At 42.2% G+C, this 19,635-nt stretch overlaps 1 protein-coding gene across 2 annotated transcripts; it reads left to right on the forward strand.

Moving 5' to 3' along the window:
• Positions 1-2,657: 2,657 nt before the first annotated feature.
• marco (macrophage receptor with collagenous structure) lies at positions 2,658-18,720 on the forward strand. 2 transcript variants are annotated; one of them, XM_020458947.2, is made up of 14 exons: positions 2,658-2,913; positions 4,207-4,308; positions 4,465-4,743; positions 4,973-4,999; positions 5,120-5,173; positions 8,450-8,530; positions 8,751-8,795; positions 11,060-11,137; positions 11,341-11,385; positions 15,768-15,857; positions 16,032-16,076; positions 16,632-16,706; positions 16,963-17,133; positions 17,328-18,720. In XM_020458947.2, the coding sequence occupies exons 1-14, from the start codon at positions 2,796-2,798 to the stop codon at positions 17,456-17,458; spliced, it is 1,341 nt and encodes a 446-aa protein (XP_020314536.1). In that variant the 5' UTR covers positions 2,658-2,795; the 3' UTR covers positions 17,459-18,720. The 2 variants fall into 2 exon arrangements, with proteins under 2 accessions (XP_020314536.1, XP_031654587.1); XM_031798727.1 differs by having other exon boundaries at positions 2,713-2,913; positions 16,617-16,706.
• Positions 18,721-19,635: the final 915 nt, after the last annotated feature.

The following is a 19,635-nucleotide window of genomic DNA, read 5'->3' on the forward strand; positions in this document are numbered from 1 at the left end:
GTGGGTCAGAAGTTTACATACACTAAGTTGACTGCCCCTTTAAACAGCTTGGAAAATTCCAGAAAATGATGTCATGGCTTTAGAAGCTTCTGATAGGCTAATTGACATAATTGGAGGTGTACCTGTCAATAGTCAATTGGAGGTGTACCTGCGGATATATTTCAAACTCAGTGCCTCTTGATCACTTAAAAATAATACAATGTGATTTTCTGGATTTTTGTTTTAGATTCCGTCTCTCACAGTTGAAGTGTACCTATGATAAAAATTACAGACCTCTACATGAATCCCGATACAGAATCACCCACCACAACCGGACCAAGCAGCGTGGTACCCAGGAGCAGCGGGTTCAAGACTCCTGGACTTGGGAGGAGATCTTGGATGGCAAGGGACCCTGGGTACAGCGAAAGCCGAGAGGCGGCGTTATGAGGAGGCAGCACGGCAACGTGGCTGGAAGCCCGAGTGACAGCCCCAAAAATGTATTGGGGGAGGGACACGGGGACTGTGGCAAAGTCAGGTAGGAGACCTGCGCCAACTCCCCGTGCTTACCGTGGAGAGAGAGGGACCAGGCAGGCACCGTGTTATGCCGTGAGGCGCACGGTGTCCCCGGTGTGCAGGCATAGCCCGGTGTGTTGCAGCGCTTTGTATCGGTCGGGCTAGGTTGGGCATCGAGCAAGGTGCCATGAAGCCGGCTCAGCGCATCTGGTCTTCAGTGCGTCTCCAGCCTTACGCATGGTGTCCCGGTTCGCCAGCACAGCCCGGTGCGGGCTGTTCCACCTTGCCGCACTGGCCTGGCTACGGGGAGCATTCAACAAGGTAAGGTTGGGCAGGCTCGGTGCTCAAGACCTCCAGTGTGCCTTCACAGTCCGGTCTATCCGCCGGTGGCAGCCCCCGCACCAAGCTGTCTCTCCGTCTTCTTCCTACAGGTGCTCCTGCCTGCTCAGCGCTGCCAGAGTCTTCCTCCTGCCCAGCGCTGCCAGAGTCTCCCGTCTGTCCTGAGCTGCCAAAGCCGTCAGTCAGCCAGGAGCTGTCAGAGCCGTCAGTCAGCCAGGAGTCAGCCAGAGCCGTCAGTCAGCCAGGAGCTGCCAGAGCCGCCAGTCAGCCAGGAGTCAGCCAGGAGCTGCCAGAATCGCCCTTCACTCCGGAGCTGCCGGAGTCTCCCGCCTGTCCGGTGCTGCCAGAATCTCCCTTCCGTCCGGTGCTGCCGGAATCTCGTGGCTTGGGGTAGCCTTTCCCACCAGTGTTTGGTGGGTGATTGTTTTCTGTGTCTGTTTCTGTCTTTCTATTTGTAATTTTGTATTTCCGTGTTCAGTGATTTTGTTCATTAAAACATAACGAACACGTACCACGCTGCATATTGGTCCGATCTCTCATACAATGCTAATTATTGGAAAACATATTAATGCTAATTATTGGAAAACGACTGAACAAGCTAGCATAGCGCTAACCGACACTAGCAACCAACTGACCGGAGCAAGCAAACAGCTAACCAGAGCTAGCCAAAAGCTAACCGGAGCTAGCTAATAGCTAAACAGAGCTAGATCTAAGCTAGCAGCTTTTCTAACATTTACAATACAACAATTACAAAGTTCTTAAACATCACAGTTACAACATTAAATTCTCTAAACCCTTAGGATTTTGTCAGGAGTGTCCTTTTCAGGAATTAACAATTCGTTTTTTCTAGATCAAAGGAATCTAGATCAAATTTCATCTTACACTCAACCTGCTTTTTCTGTCAAATGTTATATAATTACTATGTTGTTCAAAACCATGACATTCACTTCAACAGGCAAGTTCCAAAACTATATTGTGGTATTCAGTGTATTTTTGCACTTTACTGACCTGTAACACAGGATAAATTATGAAACGGGAGAATGTGGCTTCTCTTTCAAAGGTTCTCTCAATTATGAGAACACACATGTGCAGGATCGCACATAGTCCCAGTGTTAAGTGAACACGTTTCACTGCCCCCTACTTGCCAACATTTGTATAAATGTATCCCAAGGGCGAAACATTGGAGGACTGACATTTCAGTAAAAGTATTCTCCCCTATTACAAAGAAACAATACATAATACAAATGTGACTATACATTTTGTGTGCGTCACAGTAGCATCCACATTAAAATGTAGAAGAAACATTCATGTAACTTATAACTTCCATTCTCAGAGCGTTTATAAAACCTCCCAGGAAAACTTGTAAGGAACCAGAGTAAAAAACGTTCTCAGAACTTTCCTGCAACCTAAAAATATACATTCCCAGAACATCCAAGATGTTCACTTCTGTTCTCAGAACACTGAAAAAAAATGTCATTTCTTTGTTCCCACAGCCAATGTGAAACCAAAAACATACCTTCCCACGACTTCCAAGGAATCACTTTTGCTAGCTGGGTTACATGTTGCTTGTTTTTTGTTTTCACTGCCTTAAATATCAGATGAGGTCAAACAGCTAGGCTATTTTTAGCTTTTTTTGTTGCTGTTGCTGTTTTAAAGCTAATTCCATGCAATTCTACACATTTTTCCATAGGATGTAGAGAGGACCTATGCCATGTTCTGACCTTGCAGATCTACTCACTTATCTAAGCTGTAACTACTGATATAGATATATAGATTGCTGTAACATGTCTTGTATTTTTTTTGCTACCTCAGCCCCAAATCAGATGACTTCCGCTATGTGTCAAACGGGTGGTGGAGGGGTTTTATAAGAAAGTGAGGATTCCATGTTTTTTACGTAATGATGAGTTGTTATAAGAGGGCCTTGAGGAGGAATTCTGGGCTGTTGTCTGTCACTTTGGAGTAACATGGAGACATCAGTAGACAGAGGAGAGGGCCACGTCAGCTCGTTCTGCCAGAGTAACCCACTTTATGACATGGACATGAAACTGAGCAGGACTGACCTGTACACCTTCCAGAGCAGTGGTAAGCAGGGGAGGAACTGGGGGTCACAGGGGCAACATTTTGACTTATAGGTTGTTCTTGCGCTGAAGGCCTGGTGATCCAACAGTAGTGCGCTATTTGTGTGATTTTTCTTATATTCCACCCCTGGTGCTAGGGGCCTATGGTGCCTTTCTTATTTCAAAGTATGTTATTTATACAATTCACTATAAATTGGTACAAAGTGTGGTCTGCTGTAGCTCAGTTGGGAGAGCATGGTGCTTGCAACGCCAGGTTAGTGGATTTGATTCCTGGGACCACCCGTGCATAAAAATGTATGCAAGCATGACTGTAAGTCGCTTGGATAAACACATCTGCTAAATGGCATATATTATATTATAATGTGGCTTGGACGGACTTCAATACAGTAAGTGGTTAATTTATTGTAACTACATTCAAAACATTCAGGGAGACAAGCCTTGTGAGAACCATTGAAGGTAGACTCAGTGATATGACATATATGCATAAAGTAAACAGCATAGTGGGTCAATTTCCACAATTGAAGCATGAGGATCAGCTTTTCTGCTTTTTGGGTCCCGTGGCTACCGCACTGTAACAGCGTGAACTTTAACAGTGTGAAGCGAACTAGTGCAGATACTGTGTGTGACTGATTGAGAGCGAAGTCTTGCATCTCACTCATCTCAAAATCTGCAGTGCTGCTCGTGGGAACAACATTTAGCTACCTTTAAGGTATCATAGATAACTGTGAGGGATAAGATTGTTATGGTACACACAATCTGAAAGTGGTGGTGGAGACTGAAACAGAGAAGTAGAAGAACTGTCTGTGCATTGTAAAAAATAATCAGTCTAGCCAAAGAGCTATTGGAGTGTGCGAAGACTACAGACAGCACTGAATTCTAACTTTATATTCGCTGGCTACAAGCACCTGCTGTGGCAACCTACAGTAAATTAGTGCAATTTACTGAGCTCAACAGCCTGACTTTCTACATTGAGGCAGAAATAGAGAAATGGCCAGAAGAGGGCAGCCATGTCTGTGGGTTTGTTGAGATAATTTCTCCACATTCCATGGGATACTGTTTTCTGAATTTTAATCCCTACCCCTTGACACTTCATGGATTGGATAGGTTTAAGCAACATGATAATTGCTTCAGCTTGCCATCTGATAGGCTGGGGGGGGGGGTTTGCATTATTGCTTCCACTCTTCTGATCATTTTAGATCTACAGGAGTGCCTGGAGGGGGGGGGGGGGGGGTAGATGGTAGAGGTCCATTTGGAATGTAGCATAAATCCTGCTTGTGTTTATGTCACCATGTTTCAGATCTAAAACCAGCCAAGGCCAGAGGAGCACAGCGATGTCTAAATGTTATTGTCGTTTACCTCATCCTTCTGACTGCACTGAATGCCTTCCTCCTTTACAAAGGTACAACAAACCATTGGTTGGTTTCATGTCCAAAATGGTTCAAATACGTTTATCTAATGTTGTAAAAGGATTTTCCATGATATCCTGAACTGCAGTAACACATGACTTCCTGTATTAGTAATGCTCTGCGTCTCTCTATGTGCACCTCTGCCCCAGTGTTTTCGATGGAGGCTAGTAGTCTCTCCTCCTCTGGCTCCAGAACAGCGAAGCTGACCGACAATCACATCCCCCTGGAGGAGGACCTCCGTACCCTTGCCAGAAACACCAGCTTGGAGACCATCTCTCTCAGAGGATACCTGGGGAAGTTACAGACCCAGGTCTCCAGCTTCTGTGGGGAGGATGGCCAGCTGGGCCAGCTGAGAACAAACCTGGGTGCGGTCAATGCCAGCACCACTCTCCTTCAGGACTCAGTGAAAGCATTCAGATTACTCAAAGGTAGCTACTGTAAGACATGGGCAGGACCTACCAGGTTGATATATCTTACATTTGATGTAAAATATGAGTACACATCAACGTAGATATACACATATCTTGGGGTGCAGAGCAATCAACCCTTGTGTTGTGTGAGATTTGCATATTATGTTTTTGTCGTTATGCTTTGCAAAGTACAAATTACAACACCAGAGTGTATTGGTGGTAATAATAAGGTTTTGTTGTATTGCAGCTTCACCAGGCCCACAGGGACCTACTGGTAAGTTCCCTTGTCCTTAATGCCAAATCAACAACCACAGAAGAGAGGAAGAGAGGTATAAACGCCCCTTACACCACAAGCTTGTAATTCACATGTTATTTGACCTCGTGGTTTCCCTAGGTCCACCTGGTGCGAGGGGGTTACCTGGTGTGAGGGTGGACAAGGGAGACAGGGGTGAGTCAACCAAAAGCACTGCATTGCATCATTGTTTTAGCATCACTGTGTCACTGCAATAGTCAATGTTAGATCAGCACCAAACTATACTGAACAAAAATATAAATGTAACATGTGATGTGTTGGTATCATAATCTGAAATAAAAGATCACTGAAAATGTCTATATGCACAAAAAACATATTTCTCTGAAATTCTGGGCAAAAATGTGTTTGCATCCCTGTAAGTGAGCATTTCTCCTTTGCCAAGACAGGTGTGGCATATCAAGAAGCTGATTTAACAGGATGATAATTACATAGGTGCACCTTCTGCTGGGGACAATAAAAGGCCATTCTAAAATGTGCAGTTTTGTCACACGACACAATGCCACAGATGTCTCAAGTTTTGAGAGAGTGTGCAATTGGCATGCTGACTGCAGGAATGTCAGAGCTGTTGCTAGATAATTTAATTTAGATTTATCTACCATAAGCCGCCTACAACATCGTTTTAGAGAATTTGGCAGTACGTTCTACCAACCTCACAACCGGAGACTACGTGTAACCACGCCATCCCAGGACCTCCACATCTGGCTTCTTAACCAGCAGGATCATCTGAGACCAGCCACCCAGATAGCTGATGAAACTGTGGGGTTGCACAACAAAATTATTTCTGCACAAAATGTCAGAAACCGTCTCAGGGAAGCTCATCTGCATGCTCGTCATCCTCACCAGGGTCTTGCCCTGACTTCAGTAAGCAAATGCTCACCTTAGCTGGCCACTGGCACGCTGGAGAAGTGTGCTCTTCATAGATGAATCCCGGTTTCAGCTCTACCGATCACATAGCGTCGTGTTGGGGAATGGTTTTCTGATGTCTGCGTTGTGAACAGAGTGCCCCATGGGGGCAGTGGGGTTATGTTATGAGCAGGCATAAGCTAAGGACAACGAACACAATTGCATTTTCTTGATGGCAAATTGAATGCACTTACAGTAGATACCGTGACGAGATCCTGAGGCCCATTGTCGTGCCATTCCTACGCCGCCATCACCTCTTGTTTCAGCATGATAATGCATGGCCCCATGTCGCAAGGATCTGAACACAATTCTTGGAAGCTGAAAATGTCCCAGTTCTTCCACAGCCTGCATACTCACTGACATGTCATCCATTGAGCATTTTTGGGATGCTCGGTATTGACATGTATGACAGCAGCATACCACCCTGCATACCACTGCTGGCTTGTTTCTGAAGCTAAGCAGGTTTGGTCCTGGTCAGTCCCTGGATGGGAGACCAGATTCTGCTGGAAGTGGTGTTGGAGGCCCAGTAGGAGGCACTCTTTCCTCTGGTCTAAAAAAAATATCTCAATGCCCCAGGCCAGTGATTGGGGACACTGCCCTGTGTAGGGTGCTGTCTTTCAGATGGGACCTTAAATGGGTGTCCTGGCTCTCTGTGGTTATTAAAGAGCCCATGGCACTTATAGTAAGAGTAGGGGTGTTAACCCTGGTGTCCTGGCTAAATTCCCAATCTGGTCACCTAATAATCCCCATTTACAATTGGCTGATTCATCCCCCCTGTAACTATTCTCCAGGTTGTTGCTGCAATTGAGAATGTGTTCTCAGTCAACTTACCTGGTAAAATAACAGATAAATAAAGTGACAGCGTGTTCCAATATCCAGCAACATTGCAGTCATTGAAGAGTGGGACAACATTTCACAGTCCAAGATGAACAGCCCGATCAACTCTTTGAGAAGGAGATGTGTCGTGCTGCATGAGGCAAATGGTAAACCAGATACTGACTGGTTTTCCTGATCCACGCCCCTACCTCTTTTTTTAAGGTATCTGTGACCAACATGTGATATACATAGATTCAGGCCTAATTTATTTATTTCAATTGACTGATTTAACGAACTGTAAATATTATAAATTGTTGCATGTTGAGTTTATATTTTTGTTCAGTGTAACTCTATAGCATTAGCATTCAGCTGCTCATCTGTCCAGTAATGATCTGTGCACTGATGGCCTGTCATCTTCAGTCAGGGGCAGAGGAAGTGGAGGCCTGCCTCTCTGTTTCATAATAACCCACTGTTTAGTCAATGAATTGACATTTACCCCTGTATGAAGTCTCAATCAGGGATGGACTCTCACACAAGCTAACAAATAAAATCAAATAAAATCAAATCAAATTTATTTGTCACATACACATGGTTAGCAGATGTTAATGCGAGTGTAGCGAAATGCTACCCTGCGAGTTTGAGTCAGGCATTTTTCAATAGTTCATCCTACCAAAATGCCGTCCTTCCTCACACTATACACTGAGTGTACAAAACATTAGGAACACCTTCTTAATATTGAGTTTCACCCCCTTTTGCCCTCAGAACAGCCTCATTTTGTCAGGCCATGGACTCTACAAGGTGTCAAAATCATTCCACAGGGATGGTGGCAGGTGTTGACTCCAATGTTTCTCTGAGTTGTGTCAAGTTGGCTGGATGTCCTTTGGGTGGTGGATCATTCTTGATACACACAGGAAACTGTTGAGAGTCAAAAACCCAGCAGCGTTGCAGTTCTTGGCACACTCAAACCAGTGCATCTGGCATCTACTACCATACCCTGTTCAAAGGCACTTCAATATTTTGTCTTGATCTTTCAACCTCTGAATAGTACACATACACAATCCATGTCTCAATTGTCTCAAGGATTGAAAATGCTTCTTTAACCTGTCTCCTCCCCTTCATCTACACTGATTGAAGTTCATTTAACAGGTGACATCATGTCTATGTCATGGAAAGAGCCTGTGTTCCTAAAGTTCTGTGCACTTAGTGTAGAACGGATGCTTACCACAGGAGATTGGTGGCACCTTAATTGGGGAGGACGGGCTCATGGTAATGGCTGGAGCGGAATTAGTGGAATGGTATCAAATACATCAAACAATGGTTTCCACGTGTTTGATGTCATTCCATTTGCTCCATTCCAGACATTATAATGAGCCGCGATCCCCTCAGCAGTCTCCGGTGATGCTAAGTACTCTCGTTTGGTAATCAGGCTGCCACTTTCAGTCAGCTAACATAGATGAATATGTGCCTTTTTTTGAGGCAATGATTGTCTTTTTCATAATAACACAAACCATCAAAGAGAAATTCCAAATCCATCAGACTAAATAATGTTTCATACATTATACATTAAGTGATCTGTGAACATTCTATGTTAAGTTAATGTGATTCATTTTGTATATAAGTATTTAGCAAAAAGGTTACTGTGTTCCAGGTGAGACAGTAGATTGTGATAGTGAGAGGGTTACTGTGTTCCAGGTCAGACAGGACAAAAAGGAGACCCTGGAGTTGATGGCCAGACTGGTGCCAAGGGAGAAGCAGGGGAACCAGGACCCGAAGGTGATTCACCTTACTCCTACTGACTCCAAACCTTTAGATCAATCTAAACCCCAATAGGAAATGTGACAGAATTACTGATCTTTCATGTCTAACAATGCATTTAGTAGTCTTTGGTTCTTGTTAATGCTCATATCCACTGGCAAACACAGAGTTATCTTGTAGTTCTACCACTAATGATCTCCATACAGTACATCAACTCAATAATAAGTCACTGTTTCAGGTGAAGATGGTACCACTGGACAACAAGGACCAGCTGGAACACCAGGTAGGCCCAGTAGTACGAACATGGAACCAGTCCAGTAGTACTAACATGGAATACAACTCAAGCTGCGGAGTTGTGAAGAACATGGTGGATAAGTTGACTGTTTACCATGGCAGTTACCCATGCATCAACACTAACTTTAATCAGCTCCTTGGTGGACAGGTAGGACCGTGGTATTAGTGTGTTCTTTTAGTCTGAGAGACTGAGGATAGATCAATTATTGACAGTGTCACATGGGCCAGTTCTACAGGTGGAGAAGGGTGATTTAGTGTTAGGGACATTGAATATTACCCCCTCTCTCACCCCATCCGTCACAGAGGAAACGTGCGTTGTGTACTTGATGTCCCAAAGCCAGTCCAAATAAAGAAGGCCTTGATACATATTTGATTAGCTGAACTTTCTCCGGGACTTTGCATTTTTTAAATTGCTTAGAAAACTAGCCCTGACTCTTGAAACGTTTTAAGGAGGGGGGAGGTGTTATTTTTTTTTAAATAGTGTAGGATGGATGGTCAAAACTGCTGCTGCTGCCCAGGCAGATACTATTCTTTCTCTCCATGAAAGGAAGTTGATATTTTTACTTCATCATCCTCACTGTCAGTAGCCTGATGATCACAAGGCCCTGTTCTCTTACGCCCTGGAATAGGTAGGAGATGGACTCAAATTCCCCATTTTGGTTAACAGAGTCAAATAATGCCCAATAATGTTTATACCCTGTTTTGTGCTGCTACCATGTCATGCTGCTGCCATGTTGTGTTGCTGCCATGTTGTGTTGCTACCATGTTGTTGTCATGTTGTGTTACTATCATGCTGTGTTGTCATGTGTTGCTGCCATGCTATGTTAATGTCTTAGGTCTCTCTTTGTGTAGTGTCGTGTTATTTCTCTTGTCGTGATGTGTGTTTTTTGTCCTTTATTTTTATTTTGATTTTGAATCCCAGCCCCCGTCCTCACAAGAGGCCTTTTGCCTTTTGGTAGGCGATCATTGGAAAATAATAATTTATTCTTAACTGACTTGCCTAGTTAAATAAAGGTTAATTTCTTTTTAAATACATTCAAATAAAAATACATTTTCCCTCATCATGACTGGCTCAAATGTTGTAACATTTCCAGGCATAGTTCCACATTCAGCCTTCTCAGTTTCTGTTCCGGTTTTCACAGTAATATATAGAAACGACATGTGTACGATCTTAATTTGAGCCAGTTTACAACAGCAGGAAAATAATCCTGCAGCAACAGGAAATGTAAATTATTATGTGGATTATAATTAATGGACATTATTTTTAGGGGTTGATACATTTTTCTTGAGGGAAAATCAAGTCTCACAATTTAAAGTGTAAATTACAAACTTTAGAAGCCTTTTCAAACCTTGAATAAACTACAATGTTCGCGCTATGCAGGAAAATTCTCAGCAACAAAAGAGTGATCAAATTATGACCCTACATCTATATATCACCAGATCATGATTGTGAAATTTGTCCATTTTAGTTAAAAGTGCTGAGTGAATGCATTCAGAACTGGATATAAGCTAGTTTAGTTTACTTGCTTCACCCATATACAGTAGATTTTTTTTCTTATCACACATACAGTACAACTGTTGGATCTTAATTTGAGCCAGTTGGCTACAGCAGGAAAATAATCCTGCAGCAACAGGAAATGTGTTATGTGAATTTTATTTAATGGACATTTTTGTAGGAGTTATTTGTTATTTGTTACGGCAAATCAAGTCTGAAACTTCAAGGTGGAAAATTCTAAATGTAGAAGCCTTTTGTAAAACTCAAATACACTACAAGTTTACATTTCCTACTGTGCCGAACAATTCTAATTAAGATCCTACATCTGTAATACTGTAGTTATGCTAAATGTTAGGTGTAATATTGTGTAATGTGTATGTATGTACAGTTGAAGTCGGAAGTTTACATACACTTAGGTTGGAGTCATTTAAACTCATTTTTCAACCACTCCACAAATTTCTTGTTAACAAACTATAGTTTTGGCAAGTTGGTTAGGACATCTACTTTGTGCATGACACCATTAATTTTTCCAACAATTGTTTACAGACAGATTACTTCACTTATAATTCACTGTATCACAATTCCAGTGGGTCAGAAGTTTACATACACTAAGTTGACTGTGCTTTTTAAACAGCTTGGAAAATTCCAGAAAATTATGTAATGTCTTCCGACTTCAACTGTATCTCTTCAGTGGATATTGTGTGCAGTGTGTGTGCGTGTCTATACAGTATCTCTGATTGTGTGTGTCATACGTACAGGCGGTGCAGCTACTAACTGTTCAGGAGCCCCTGGGCTGCCAGGACCACAGGGACCAAAGGGGGATATGGGACACATTGGTGAGTCTGCATGGGCTTAACACTACACACACCTATAGACCGTTTACTTTCTAATACTTTCTAATACTAATACTTCACCTGCGTATTTGAAGGGCTCACCTGCAAACAACTTATTTTTTTGTACTCAACAATTAACTGAACCTGGCCTTTTTTCCTTTTATCTTGCTGCCACCTCTAACATTTACCTCTCAACCTCTTCACAGGTTTACCAGGGATACCAGGCCAAAATGGGATCAAAGGGCACACTGGTAAATAACTTGGTGTTTGACTGTTTTACGCGGCCAAGCATGATTGTGTCTGTACATGTTAGTGAACCCTGTTCCTGGAGTGCTACCATCCTGTAGGTTTTCATTCAAACTCTAATCTAGCGTACATGATTCTAATAATTAGCTGGTTTATAGCTGGTTTGAAAACCTACAGGAGGATAGCTCTCCAGGAACAGGGTTGGAGAGCCCTGTGTTAATTGTGTGACTGTGTGGGACTTTGTGCAGATTTTTGCATTTGCATCTGTACTGTACACTATAGCCTCCACATTCTAAAGTGAGTGTATTTGTATTTGTATTTATTATGGATCCCCATTAGCTGCTGCCAAAGTGGCAGCTACTCTTCCTGGGGTCCAGCAAAATTGAGGCAGGTTATACCATTTTAAAACATTACAATACGTTCACAGAGTTCACAACACACTGTGTGCCCTCACGCCCCTACTCCACCACTACCACATCTCTACAGTACTAAATCCATGTGTAAGGATAGTGCGTATGTTATTGTGTGTGTGTATACATGTGTCTGTGCCAATGTTTGTGTTGATTCACAGTCCCCGCTGTTCCATAAGGTGTTTTTTATCTGTTTTTTAAATCTAATTTTACTGCTTGCATCAGTTACTTGATGTGGAATAGAGTTCCATGTAGTCATGGCTCTATGTAATACTGTGTGCCTCTTATAGTCTGTTCTGCACTTGGGGACTGTGAAGAGACCTCATGTGGCATGTCTTGTGGGGTATGCATGGGTGTCTGAGCTGTGTGCCTGTAGTTTAAAACAGACAGCTCGATGCATTCATGTCAATACCTCTCATAAATAAAAGTAGTGATGAAGTCAATCTCTCATCCACTTTCAGCCAGGAGAGATTGATATGCATATTATTAATATTAGCTCTCTGTGTACATCCAAGGACCAGCCTTGCTGCCCTGTTCTGAGCCAATTGCAATTTTCCTAAGTCCTTTTTTGCGGCACCTGACCACACGACTGAACAGTAGTGAAAGTGTGACAAAACTAGGGCCTGTAGGACCTGCCTTGTTGATAGTGTTAAGAAGGCAGAGCATCGCTTTATTATAGACAAACTTCTCCCCATCTTAGCTTCTTCTGCATCAATATGTTTTGACCACAGTTTACAAACTAGGGTTACTCCAAGCAGTTTAGTCATCTCAACTTGCTCAATTATCCACATTATTTATTACAAGATTTAGTTGAGGTTTAGGGTTTAGTGAGTGTTTTGCTCCAAATACAATGCTTTTAGTTTTAGAAATATTTAGGGCTAACTTATTCCTTGCCACCCACTCTGAAACTAACTGCAGCTCTTTGTTGCAGTCATTTCAGTCGCTGTAGCAGCTGACGTGTATAGTGTTGAGTTATCCGCATACATAGACACTCTGGCAGTGGCATGTCGTTAGTAAAAAAATATAAAAGCAAGGGGCCTAAACAGCTACCCTGGGGAATTCCTGATTCTAACTGGATAATATTTGAGAGGCTTCCATTAAAGAACACCCTCTACGTTCTGTTAGACAAGTAACTCTTTAGCCACATTATAGCAGTGAGTGTAAAGCATAACACATGCATTTTTCCAGCAGCAGACTATGATCGATAATGTCAAAAGCTGCACTGAAGTCTGACAAGGCAGCCCCCACATTTTATAATCAATTTCTCTCAGCCAATCATCAGTCATTTGTGTAAGTGCTGTGCTTGAGTGTCCTTCCCTATAACCATGCTGAAATTCTGTTTTCAATTTGTTTAATGTGAAATAGCATTGTATCTGGTCAAATACAATTTTTTCCAGCAGTGTACTAAGGGTTGGTAACAGGCTGATTGGTCAGCTATTTGAGCCAGTAAAGGGGGCTTTACTATTTTTATTTTATTTGTTTAACCTTTATTTAACTTGGCAAGTCAGTTAAGAACAAATTCTTATTTTCAATGACGGCCTAGGAACAGTGGGTTAACTGCCTGTTCAGGGGCAGAACGACAGATTTGTGACTTGTCAGCTCGGGGATTTTAACTTGCATCCTTCCTGTTACTAGTCTAACCACTAGGCTACCCTGCCGCCCACTATTCTTGGGTATCGGAATGACTTCAGCTTCCCTCCAGGCCTGAGAGCACACACTCTCTAGCAGGCTTAAATTGAAGATGTGGCAAATAGGAGTGGCAATATCATCTGCTATTATCCTCAGTAATTTTCCATCCAGATTGTCAGACCCCAGTGGCTTGTCATTGTTGATAGACAACAATACTTTTTTAACCTCTTCCACACTGACTTTACGGAATTCGAAAGTACAATTCTTAATTTGGTCCGATATACTTTAATGTGTAGTGTTAGCGTTTGTTGCTGGCACGTCATCCCTAAGTTTGCTTATCTTGCCAATGAAAAAGTCATTAAAGTAGTTTGCAATATCAGTGGGCTTTGTGATGAATGAGCCATCTGATTCAATGAATGAAGGAGCCGAGTTGGCTTTTTTCCCCAAAATGTAATTTAAGGTGCCCCAAAGCTTTTTACTATCATTCTTTATATAATTATCTTTGTTTCATTCATAGTGTAGTTTTTTTTCTTTAGTTTAGTCACATGATTTCTTAATTTGCGGCACGTTTGCCAATCGGTTGGGCTGCCAGACTTCATTGCCATACCTTTTGCCTCATCCCTCTCAACCATACAATTTTTCAATTCCTCATCAATCCAAGGGGATTTAACAGTTTTTACAGTCATTTTCTTAATGGGTGCGTGCTTATTAGTAACTGGAATTAGTAGTTTCATAAATGCATCAAGTGCAGCGTCTGGTTGCTCCTCATTACACACCACAGACCAGCAAATATTCTTTACATCATCAACATATGAATCACTACAGAACTTCTTGTATGACCTCTTATATACTATATTAGGCCCAGCCATTGGAACTTTGGTTTATATTATATCGTGATCACTACATCCTATGGATTTGGATACTGCTTTAAAGCAAATATATGTAGAATTAGTACAGATGTGATCAATACATGTTGATGATTTAATTCCTGTGCTGTTTGTAACTAGTTTGAAGTTTTTTCCTGAGTGGGCAGCTTGATGATACCCAGTCAATATTTCAATCACCCAGAAAATATACTTCTCTGTTGATATCACATACATTATCAAGAATTTCACACATATTATCCAGATACTGACTGTTAGCACTTGGTGGTCTGTAGCAGCTTCCCACAAGAATGGTCTTTAGGTGAGGCAGATGAACCTGTAGCCATATTACTTCAACAGTAGTTAACTTTAGATAATCTCTAATCTTTACAGTAATGTGGTTCTGAATATGGACCGCAACACCGCCTCCGTTGGCATTTCTGTCTTTTCGGTAGATGTTATAACCATGTATTGCTACCACTGTATCATCAAAGGAATTATCTAAGTGAGTTTCAGAGATAGTCAGAATATGAATGTCATCTGTTACAAGCAAGTATTGACTTCATGGACCTTGTTTCTCAGGCCGCATGTTAATATGACTATTTTTTCCACTTTTCTGGGTTGCTTGATTGTTTTTAATGCTTTACTGGGAAGCTTTTCAGAGGTAGACTTACTCATGTTATTTACATTGGAGTTGATAGTGCAGGGTGAGCTGAAAAAAGTAGTCTTCCTACTATTGCACACCGTCTCAGTGTTAACAGTGTAACTCTGGTTTATAGGCTCATTATTACTGCTTACAATAGCTGTAGGATAAATATATGTATTTGGTGCAATTAGGGTACATAAATGAAATTACTTGCATTTTGTTTGCCAATGCCCCTAAGATCATGTACATTTGATGCAGCATTATGACAACGCATTGTCACAATGGTAGAGATTAACTGAGCATTGTTTCAAAGCAGCCTTGAAATGCGTGGACAGGGTCCAGGAGCCAAGATGATTTGAATGGACTCCGTCATTCCTGTAGAGTATCTTCTGTTTCCAGAAGGTGTCAAAGTTATCAATAAAAGTGACTCCAGCAGAGTCTTTTATCCAGATGTGTTATCCCAGCAGTCTGCTGAAGCTTTCACACCTGCGGCCCAACGATGGTACTGGACCTGAAATTACTGGCCGTTTTTTGGAGTCGTTTAATACTAAAGTCAGTTCTTTAAAATCCATTTTCAAATGTTCCAAGCTAGCCCTCCTGGTGTTGTTTGACCCCACATGGACTACGACAGTGCCAGCTCCCGGCATCTGTGGTAGAACAGTCGGAAGCAGCCTTTTTATGTCCTGTACTCGTGCTCCTGGGTAGCACAGGGTTAGACATAGTGTGACATAGTGCTGTACTGTATTGCCTCCACATTGTAGAGTGAGTGTGACATAGTACTGTACTGTATATCCTCTACATTATTGAGTGAGTATGACAGTGTGCTGTGAATCTGTCAGGAGCCCAGGGCCGTGATGGAGTACAGGGGGCCCCTGATTTGAAGGGTGACACAGGGCCGACAGGACTACCTGGACCCATAGGACCTGAAGGTGAATTTCACCCTGTCTCTGAGCTATGGAACCCTCATTGTCATGTCCTTCAAACTGTTGATTACAGGAATTACAATTGTATATATTCTCCTACTGTAAAGTGTTATTTTAATCATATGGAGTGTCCTTTATGATTTTGGGGATAAATCTGTGGTTATTGTTCTTCCTCCGTAGGACCAAGAGGACTTGCTGGTGTTAATGGAACAAGAGGACTTGTTGGTGTGTGTGTGTGTAGTTTTACTATCCTTGTGCGGACCAGAATTATTATTATTTTTCAATTTTTCAATTTTTCAATTTTTTCAATTTTTCAATTTTATTTATTTAACTAGGCAAGTCAGGTAAGAACAAATTCTTATTTACAATGACGGCCTATACCAACCAAACCCGGATGACGCTGGGCCAATTTTGCGCCGCCCTCTGGGACTGCCAATCACGGCCGGTTGTGATACAGTCTGGATTCGAACCAGGGTGTATGTGGTGATGCTTCTAGCACTGAGATGCAGTTACTTAGACCACTGCACCACTCAGGAGCCCTCACAAGGAGAGTAAAACAAGGAAGATTTAGACAAGTGGGGACATTTTGCCGGTCCCCACAAGGAAAAATGCTATTTTAGGTTTAGGGGTTAGGTTTAAGATTACAATTAGGGTTAGGGATAGAATAAGGACTAGGTTAGGATTAAGATTTTGATTTTGATTGGGAATCAATTGTTTGGTCCACACAAGGATAGTAAAACAAATGTGTGTATGTTTAATTTCAAGCTCTTCATGTCCTAGGATTTCCAGGGTTGCCGGGAAGTCCCGGACCGCTAGGTCCACGTGGAGAGAAGGGTGAAAGAGCAGCTGGATCAGGTGAGTGTGTGAAGTCACACAGACACACACAGACACACACACACTCAGCACTACACCTCACACTAATGCCAGGTTACCCACAATATCTGACATAGACTCTCTTGTCGCTAAGACATACTGTATATGTAAATATGATATGTATTCATTTACCTGCATATTTAAGTGAATATTCATTGGTCTATGGGCCTGGATTACAGTACAATTCATGTTTAATCATGTGCATGCATAAGTTATTTTAAAATGTCTCTCTCTCCAGTGACAGCAAATGTGCGTATCGCTGGCGGGGGGACTCGTGGGAGAGTGGAGGTGATGTGGTCGGGGCAGTGGGGTACGGTGTGTGATGACGGCTTTGACACTCTGGACGGGACAGTGATCTGCAAGATGCTGGGGTACCAACGAGCCTCCACAGTCTTCACAGCCAGCCATGGTGAGTCCATCCTCTACCTTATCATTAGCAGATAAATACATTTTTTTTGCTTTCTCTTTTTGTTCCCAGTGAGGATGTGTAGAGAGCCTGTCAGGGTTGAGTTTTCTTTTCTTTCACACATATTAGTACATTTCTCATTGTTCATTGTTGAATCTCATGGACTTGGCTTCTGGATTGTGTTGTCATCCGTTTAGGAATCGGTAGGATCTGGTTGGATGACCTGCGATGCACAGGCAGAGAGGCCAGTGTGTTTAATTGCCTTCACAATGGTATGGGCATCAGCAACTGTCAACACAACGAGGACGCTGGGGTGCAGTGTGTGTGAATGTGTCCTGGATCCAGAGTAGGAGAGGTGCACAGCAAGAGAGAGACGTACACATACACGTACACACACACACACACACACACACACACTAAAGTATGTCCACACATACATTAACATGTTACAGATGGTAATTCATGTTACTGTGACTTGTTACATCTACTGTATCTTATTTTTTTTTTAACAACATTAGTAAGTCATTGTTGATATAAACTTGGCATTTACCTAACGTGTAGCTAACTTAGGCCTACCCATTGTCTCACGTCAGATGGTGTCACTCCTACGTGACGCTCGTCCTTCAAACTATCAGTCTTGTAGGACGTGGAACTCATCTCTAAAAATCTAGATTTTGCTCATCTGCCGAACACTAGTTCCTAACTCTATGACGTATCTATGACGCACTGACTACTACCATGCTTGATCAGCTGAGCAAACTTGCCCAAGCTAGGAGCCTAGTGATAACTTGTTTGAATGGCCATTACTGTAGCTATTTTGCCAATCTTGTTGATGAATAACCAAAGTTATGGGACTGTTCTAAGAAATCAGCATGTATCTGACTCTGACAGCTGGCACTGTGCCTCACTACTTTGTAACATTTGGCCAATACAATAACATCGCAGCTAGCCTAAAGCAGTCAAGCTGTGCTGCAAAACTCACTAATCACAGCAAAACAGAAACTGCCTTATCATGAAAACTCGTGCTATTAGCTAGAATATCACTACACTAGCTAGCTAGAGGGAGTATTCAGCATTGAGTGTGTGAACTGTCGTTGTTAGCATCCCTTGCTGTGAGACTGGTTCAGTCAGCAAGCAGACACTAGCTAGCTAATTTTCGTGCACATTTAGATTTTCAGGAACTCTTATTCTACACCCACAAAACACCTTTGCTAAATGTAGAATTAGGGTATTGAAGAATTTGTGATGAACTATTAGCTACAGGTTTATAGTTTTAAGATCAACTCTGACTCTTATGAGGATTCAAGGGGGTTCAGTGGACGATGTCACCTTGATAAAATGTTCGAATATTAGGACAGCATATTGTAGTCAAACTTATTTTTAGCTTTCCCATGAGTGTTTTCAAGTTATCAGAGAGATGAGTGCAGACGCACTGATGTGAGCCTTCGCACTGATGTGAGACAATGAGGCCTACCTGTAATAATGTACCCTGAAGGAAGGTTTATACAGAATACATGGTATTTTCTGAATTGCACTTTGTAAACAACCAGTTTAATTAATCAGTTTGAAATAAAACACTGAAGAATCTGACAATATGAGTCAGATTCAGTTTGTATAAATGTTGTGAAATGCTCTGTCACAACCTAGGCCTCTTGATCCCACTCCTCCACCCACTCACTCACTCTCACGCGCACACACACACACACACAAACAATTCTGCTTAGGCCAGCACGGTCAAAAGTCAGTCTGAAGGACAAGCACCTCCTGACTGACACACAGTATTGGGGTCAACACTTCCACATGACACAGCCAGACAGTCATGTTACATTAGAAAGAGTGAAGCTGGGGGAACAAAAATAACTTGTGAGTGTGGATACACTCCCCTACGTATGTAGTTGGACAGTGATGCCAAACATTTTAATTTAGCTCTATACAAAAGCATTTTGTTTTTGATATCAAACATTTCATGTCATGACAGTACAGAATTTCACCTTTTATTTGAGGGTATTGATAATCAATGTTTTGTGTTTTAATACGACTGGTCTACTCCACAGGCATATGGATGGAGAGATGGAAGGATGAGGGGAGAAGGGTGCCACTTTCAGGGAGGGATGATGGCGAGGTCTAAGGTGGGAACTCAGGCTCTCATCCCCTGAAGGGGAATGGTCGTAGATGGATGGGCCATGAATCAAGCTCTCTGTCGCTCCTCTGAAAGCAGGCAGCCATCTGTGTCCTACGCTAACAGCACCTCATTCTCCAATACAGACGGATCCTTTTTCAAAAGCCAGCGGTTAACTGGGGAGCAAATTCATGAAAGGGTTGGCATATGTTGAATATGAAACATTTTATTTTGCACTGAATAGATTCTTATTGCAAACTATCATCCCTTTTCTAGATCACGGGACCCTAATGTGCTTGAATACATTTATTTAATCATTTGGTCACCAGCCTTAGATAATACGCTCCCTTTCGTTTGAAGCTGAACAGTGCTTCTATAATGTTTTT

The sequence above is a fragment of the Oncorhynchus kisutch genome, linkage group LG2, assembly GCF_002021735.2.
Source record: "Oncorhynchus kisutch isolate 150728-3 linkage group LG2, Okis_V2, whole genome shotgun sequence".
Taxonomy (NCBI): domain Eukaryota; kingdom Metazoa; phylum Chordata; class Actinopteri; order Salmoniformes; family Salmonidae; genus Oncorhynchus; species Oncorhynchus kisutch.